At 38.8% G+C, this 7,800-nt stretch overlaps 2 protein-coding genes across 2 annotated transcripts; both read right to left on the minus strand.

The window, feature by feature from the left end:
* Positions 1–314: 314 nt before the first annotated feature.
* LOC101899737 (B1 protein) lies at positions 315–1,010 on the minus strand. The gene is made up of 2 exons (XM_005180234.4): positions 851–1,010; positions 315–793 (listed from the first exon to the last, which is right to left on the minus strand). The coding sequence occupies exons 1-2, from the start codon at positions 893–895 to the stop codon at positions 422–424; spliced, it is 417 nt and encodes a 138-aa protein (XP_005180291.1). The 5' UTR covers positions 896–1,010; the 3' UTR covers positions 315–421.
* A 4,766-nt stretch (positions 1,011–5,776) lies between these two features.
* Positions 5,777–6,448, minus strand: LOC131801401 (B1 protein-like). Its single transcript, XM_059120115.1, has 2 exons — positions 6,297–6,448; positions 5,777–6,240 (listed from the first exon to the last, which is right to left on the minus strand). Exons 1-2 carry the CDS (start codon positions 6,339–6,341, stop codon positions 5,869–5,871), a joined length of 417 nt encoding a protein of 138 aa, XP_058976098.1. The 5' UTR covers positions 6,342–6,448; the 3' UTR covers positions 5,777–5,868.
* Between the last annotated feature and the right edge of the window lie 1,352 nt (positions 6,449–7,800).

Genomic DNA, 7,800 nt, shown 5'->3' on the forward strand with positions numbered 1-7,800 from the left:
GAAATTGTGTTACATTTGAATTACGGCCGGTATAATGAGCTGAAGCTCCTGTAAAACTACAAGCCGAAATTCTTTGGAACACCAAGCCGAAGCCCCTATGGAACCACGAGCCTCAATTCTGCCACAGAACGAACCGAATTCACGATGGAACAACGAGCTAAATACCACTGTGGAACAACAAATCGAGACCCTTGTGCAAAACAACGTGCAAAACATCCCGTGTAAATGAGTTACCTAACTTTACTTAATGAGCACAAATTATTAAAAATCTCCAACTCCATTTAGGCAAGCCCGCGTCCCCACAAGACTTCATATTGCAGTTAACAATATTTTGTCGATAGAACAATTTTTTATTTCAATTTTTTTTTACACTTTTTACTGTCATGATTTGCAATTATATTTAAAATCCTTCGACAGCAAATTATTCAACATTCTCGCAATGCTCCTTGGCTCCAGCAACAACACATTTTGTTACATCAAAGACCAAAGCTTCATCGGGTTTCACGTCCTTGGCTGCATTTACACATCCTTCAACAAAGTCATCTTTACAATTCAATTTTGATTTTTCCTTCAAAACGTATTGCAGACGGTCGGCCTTAAACCCAGTATCGGCGTGATACAAATGTTTGTTCTCCGACAGGCATAACAAAAATTTACGCAATTCAGGGGTATCCTCGACTTCGTTGGCCCATGTCTTGGTAACAGTTTCAGCACTTACGTTATTCTCCTCGCGACATTTGGCTTCGACGGCAGCTTCATCCTCGGGATACCAGTCAGGACGATCGGCAGAGATCTATACGAGGATTTTTTTTCAATATTTGTGATTTTATTGGCGTTTTTATGCACTTACCATTGCAATTGCACAGATCAAGAAAACGAAACTTAGCTTGTTCATTGTTCGATTCGATTTTCGTTGTTTTTTTTAATGTAAATGTTAACAAGATCTAGGTGAAACTGATACTGATTTGCAATTACCGTTCGATTTTATAGAAAACTCTTATCATGAAAAGTCTATGGCATGACATTACATCTGTTTTTCAATAACCCATTGGTTAATTGAATTGATAAGACATTTGTTTTTAAATAATAACTTTTGGTATCAGTTGCTAGGAAATTATTGCAATTATCTCTGCTCAACTTTGGAACTATTATATATTAGATTATAAAACTGATCTTTGTTAAACAAAATCTGTTGCCTACTGAGAAGTTAATGTCTGTAGAAGGGACCTTCCTATTTGCCTTCACAAAATCAGTTGACTGTGGCTCTTTAAAACACAGGCTCATGAAGAGTTAAAGAAAATTATATTTGACCTCGAAAACCATTTTACCCCTTACCACAAGAAATATCAACATTTTGATCCTTTGTTCGGAAGGCATCAGAAAACAAAGGCAATATAAGATTGATAGAAATAAAGTATATTTTGGATCCATAGAGTTTTTGGTATTTAAAATGGGTTACATACATATTTTGGTATAGCCTTCTCTGTACCTACAGATTTAAGGCATTTTGGTTGTTTTACTCGTGGGTACAGAGGGTATATATCATTTGATACGGTCAAAACGTGTCTAGTCGAAATAACAGTTTTAGACTCTAGGTCTCTTTGGACCAAATCCGTTTCAGAACATTTGGAGTCGATCTAGCGATGTCCGTCCGTCCGTCCGTCTGTCTGGCTGGTGCACACGATAACTCTCGAAGGGAGTATCCGATTTGATCCAAAGTTGGTGCATCGTAATATTATTGTCAAACTTAAATCGAGTTCGGAGATGGGCAATATCGGTCCACTCCTTCTGGCACCTCCCACACAAAATGTCGAAATTTTCAAAAAAAATATTTTTTGCACAGAAAGGGAAACGATAATCGCATTTTGCTTGAACTTTGAAAATCCTAATATTTGCATCAGTGCTAGGTCAAGTGCGAAAATGGACAATATCGGTCCACTCCATCAGGTACCTTCCCCACAAAGGGTAAAATTTTTTAATAATTACAACTCTTATAAAATGTGATGTAAGAGTTCGATTGTCTTCAAATTTCACACATCCCAATAATTTTATTAATCCAAAGTCAGATGTGGAGATGGAATGTATCGGTCCACTCCTTCTGGTACCTCCCCCACAAAAGGTCGAAATTTTCAAAAAAAATATATATTTTTTGCACAGAAAGAGAAAGGATAATCCGATTTTGCTCCAACTTTGCAAATCGCAATTTTTGCGTCAGTGCTGCGGGTATACATCTGTCGGCAAAACCTACCGATACTTTTATTTGTTTTTTGTAATATTCGGTATTCTGACTGTTAATGTCTCGAGGGAATTATAATGTTTTGAGGGAGTTATTGCAAACCTAGTATTATTAGATATTATCAGGGTGAGATAAAAAAAATCTGCAACAAAGTCAAACGACATAATTTTTACATTTTTTTTTAAATTTTATTGAATGAAATCAAAAAATGTCGGAAATACCATCAAGTGTTAGAATAAGTTTAGATTTGTTCGAATCGGTCACCTTTGTCACGAATTATGGCCTTCAAACGGCCAATGAAACCGTCACACGCTGCCCGAATGTTGCTCTGCTGTATTCTGGCCCATTCCCGGTAAGGCGCTTGCTTAAGGTGATCAACACTTTGGTATTTTTTAGTGCCAAACTTGCTTTCCAAAATACTCCAGACACAATAGTCCAACGGATTGGTATCCGGAGATTTAGGTGGCCATTGTGCGCTGGAAATGAAGTGAGCAACTTCAGTTAGTAACCATTCTGGATGGCGCGAAGGCTTTAAAAAATCCTCCACAATATTTTCGCGATGCCACAGTCGATTAATACGAGCGGATAGCGACCATCGGCTGTTATGGCGGCCCACACCATCACCGTGGCCGTGGACTCATCGCTTGGATTCTGGTGGACAACCGAAGGAATTATTGCCAACTTAGTATTATTAGATATTATCAGGGTGCGATAAAAAAAATCTGCAACAAAGTCAAATGCCATAATTTTAACATTTTTTAAATTTTATTGAATGAAAGCAAAAAATGTTTGAAATACCATCAAATGGTAGAATAACCTTAGATTTGTTCGAATTGGTCACCTTTGGCACGAATTTTGGCCTTCAAACGGCCAATTAAACAGTCACAAGCTGCCCGAATGTTGTTCTGCGGTATTTTGGCCCATTCCTGGCGAAGCGCTTGGTTGAGGTGATCAACACTTTGGTATTTTTTAGTGCCAAACTTGCTTTGCAAAATACTCCAGACACAATAGTTCAACGGATTGGTATCTTGATATTTTGGTGGCCATTGTGCGCTGGAAATGAAGTGAGGAACCTCAGTTAGTAACCATTCTTGGATGACGCAAGTTGAGTGCGATGGTGCTGAAGGTCTGCGGCCAAAATGTTTGCGTGCCCAAGGTTTAATACACTCTCCACAAATATTTTCGCGATAATATTCAGCATTTATTCTGATGCCACTGTCGATTAATGGCGGCCCACACCATCACCGTGGCCGTGGACTCATCGCTTGAGTTTTGGTTTCCACCCGAAGGTGCACAAGTAAACACGATCATTTTGTTTGTTTAGAAACTGCTGGACAACGAATGTTTTCTCATCGGAGAAAACCAAATTCGGCAGTTCACCACTTTCGGCCACTCTTTGGCTCCTTTGAGTCTATTTTCTTTCTGTTGCGGTGTAGGTTCTTGCACTTTTTGGAATTTCAACCGCTTTGCCCAGAGCTCGTTTTTCAATATTTGCCGAATGGAATATTGCGATATGTTCAGCTCACGGGCCATTTTGCTGCCACTGCGACGCGGTTTTCGATCAAGTCGCTTTCTTACTTTTCGAACCATTTCTGCTGATGTTGCTGTTTTCTTCTATCCAAATTCTTGACGTCGGGCAACACTACCTGTATCACGGTAACGAGCGATGGTGCGAGACACAAAAGATTTATTCACATTTAAATGGTGGAGGCTCTAACTATAGCCCCCGGTGGTTTTCCACCCAAATATAAACAAATCACGCTATCACGCTTTAATTCCATTGCGAATAACTTTTTTCTGGAAAATTCTCACCAAAATGCTTTTGTACGCTTCTAAACAATACAATGGGCTGTCACTGGAATAATTTTAACAGCTGTCTGGCAAGTGGCTTAGAAATGACAGCAGTCTGAGGTTGGTCGCAGTTTTTTTCAGTTTACATGCCAAAGCGGTCAGCTGAAAATGTGCACCCTCGGTTGGCCATCAGAAATCAAGCGCCGGTCATGGTGGTGGTGTGGGCCGCCATAACAGCCAATGGTCGTTCTCCGCTCGTATTAGTCGACCTTTGTATCAGAATAAATGCCGAATATTATCGTGAAAATATTCGGGAGGGTGTGTTAAAGTCGGCCGCATACCTTGGACTTTCCAACAGGACTCAGCACCATCGCACTCAGCACGCGACACCCAAGAATGGTTACAAAAAGAGGTTCCTGGCTTCATTTCCAGCGCACAATGGCCACCAAAATCTCCGGATACCAATCCGTTGGACTATTGTGTCTGGAGTATTTTGAAAAGCCAGGTTGGCACTAAAAAATACCAAAGTGTCGATCATCTCAAGCAAGCGCTTCGCCTGGAATGGGCCAAGATACCACAGAGCAACATTCGGGCAGCGTGTGACGGTTTCATTGACCGTTTGAAGGCCACAATTCGTGTCAAAGGCGACCAATTCGATTTGATTTTTTTTGTTGTCTTATCTCATCGTGTAGATAGATAGGTTAACGAGTTGGCTTCGAAGATACCAAAGAGAGTATACAGTTGTTCAGTTGAGATAGATGATCGCGAATTTAATATTTCCGACGATTTGAAGACAATCTGTCGATTTATAGATAGCCGAAAGATGTAAATGTATATAAGTGCGGTTGTAAGATTTAGAAGATTTTCCAAAAGAATTTTAGTTTTATTTAATTCTTTGGTTCCTCTTCTATTGAGCTTACGATCTCGTCACTTGGGTAAAAAAAGGTTTTTGTCATAGAAGTTATTTTTAAAAAAGCTTCTGGGGAGAATATCCCAGACAAAAACAAGGGAAATGATGAGGATTGGTCGTTCCTTCCGATACCTAGGTATTCCCTGCCTTACCCCCTGGTAAACATTGCCATCGTCCTCCACTAATAAACAAACGTTGTTTTTATAAAAACAACAATAAAGGGATTAAGCCTGACCATTTTGCAACAACTAAGCATTATGGTATCCCGAACAAAAAGCCAACACTGTTCTGATAACCGCAAACTATGATATAGGAATATCGGGTTGTTGACGACTGATGTTCGGATTGTAGGCGAAGTGAAAGTAATCGAGGATAATTTTCGACTATAAAATGATTTGAATATAATCAAAAACTCTATTGAATGATCGTCGGATTTTGAAGTGTAGGAGGTTATAGAACTTATGCTGCTGTGTTTCAAGAGGTTTACGGTATACAGGAATCAGGAATTATGAATATTGGGTTGCATTTGAATTATGACTGGAACAACAAGCTGAAGCTTCTGTAAAACAACAAGCCGAAATTCTTTGGAACAACAAGCCGAAGCCCCTATGGAACAACGAGCCTCAATTCTGCCATAGAACGAACTGAATTCCCCGTGGAACAACGAGATAAATACCACTGTCGAACAACAAACCGAGATCCTTGTAAAACCATGTGCAAAACATCCCGAGTAAATGAATTACCTCACTTTACTTAATGAGCACAAATTATTAAAAATCTCCAATTCCATTTAGGCAAGCCCGCGTCCCCCACCAGCCTTTATATTGCAGTAAACAAAATTTTGTCGATAGAACAATTTTTTATTTCAATTTTTTTTTACACTTTTTACTGTCATGAATTGCAATTATATTTAAAATCCTTCTGCAGGATTTTATTCAACCTTCTCGCAATGCTCCTTGGCTCCAGCAACAACACATTTTGTTACATCAAAGACCAAAGCTTCATCGGGTTTCACGTCCTTGGCTGCATTTACACATCCTTCAACAAAGTCATCTTTACAATTCAATTTTGATTTTTCCTTCAAAACGTATTGCAGACGGTCGGCCTTAAACCCAGTATCGGCGTGATACAAATGTTTGTTCTCCGACAGGCATAACAAAAATTTACGCAATTCAGGAGTATCCTCGACTTCGTTGGCCCATGTCTTGGTAACAGTTTCAGCACTTACGTTATTCTCCTCGCGACATTTGGCTTCGACGGCAGCTTCATCCTCGGGATACCAGTCAGGACGATCGGCAGAGATCTATACGAGGATTTTTTTCAATAATTGTGATTTTATTGGCATTTGTATGCACTTACCATTGCAATAGCGCAGATCAAGAAAACGAAACTTAGCTTGTTCATTATTGTTCGATTTTTGTTGTGCGTAATGTAAATCTTAACAAGATCCAGGTGAAACTGATACTGATTTGCAATTACCGTTCGATTTTATAGAAAACTCTTATCATGAAAAGTGTATGGCATGACATTACATCTGTTTTTCAATAACCCATTGGTTAATTGAATTGATAAGACATTTGTTTTTAAATAATAACTTTTGGTATCAGTTGCTAGGAAATTATTGGAATTATCTCCGCTCAACTTTGGAACTATTATATGTTAGATTATAAAACTGATCTTTGTTAAACAATATCTGTTGCGTACTGAGAAGTTAATGTCTGTAGAAGGGACCTTCCAAATCCAAATCCACAAAATCAGTTGACTGTGGCTCTTTAAAATACAGGCTCATGAAGAGTTCAAGAAAATTATATTTGACCTCGAAAACCATTTTACCCCTTACCACAAGAAATATCAACATTTTGATCCTTTGTTCGGAAGGCATCAGAAAACAAAGGCAATATAAGATTGATAGAAATAAAGTATATTTTGGATCCATAGAGTTTTTGGTATTTAAAATGGGTTACATACATACTTGTGTATTTAAGGCATTTTGGTTGTTTTACTCGTGGTCTTAAATATACCCTCAGCCATATGGCTACAGAGGGTATATATCATTTGCTACGCCCAAAACGGCCATAACAGTTTTGGACCCTACGTCTCTTTGGACCAAATCCGTTTCAGGACATTTGGAGTCGATCTAGCGATGTCCGTCCGTCCCTCCATTCATCTGTCTGGCTGGTGCGCACGATAATTTTGGAAGGGAGTATCCGATTTGATCCAACGTTGGTACATCGTTATATTATTGTCAAACTTAGATCGAGTTCGGAGATGGGCAATATCGGTCCACTCCTTCTGGCACCTCCCACACAAAATGTCTAAATTTTCAAAGAAAATAATTTATTGCACAGAAAGAGAGAGGATAATTCGATTTTGCTCCAACTTTGCGAATCCTAATATTTTCACCAGTGCTATACCAGGTGCGAAAATGGACAATATCTGTCCACTCCATCAGGTACCTTCCCCACAAAGGGTAAAATTTTTTAATAATTACAACTCTTATAAAATGTGATGTAAGAGTTCGATTGTCTTCAAATTTCACACATCCCAATAATTTTATTAATCCAAAGTCTGATGTGGAGATGGAATGTATCGGTCCACTCCTTCTGGCACCTCCCACACAAAATGTCGAAATTTTCAAAAAAAAATTTTTTGCACAGAAAGGGAAACGATAATCGCATTTTGCTTGAACTTTGAAAATCCTAATATTTGCATCAGTGCTAGGTCAAGTGCGAAAATGGACAATATCGGTCCACTCCATCAGGTACCTTCCCCACAAAGGGTAAAATTTTTTAATAATTACAACTCTTATAAAATGTGATGTAAGAGTTCGATTGTCTTCAAATTTCACACATCCCAATAATTT

The sequence above is a fragment of the Musca domestica genome, unplaced genomic scaffold (genome assembly GCF_030504385.1).
Source record: "Musca domestica strain aabys unplaced genomic scaffold, Musca_domestica.polishedcontigs.V.1.1 1, whole genome shotgun sequence".
NCBI classification, from domain to species: domain Eukaryota; kingdom Metazoa; phylum Arthropoda; class Insecta; order Diptera; family Muscidae; genus Musca; species Musca domestica.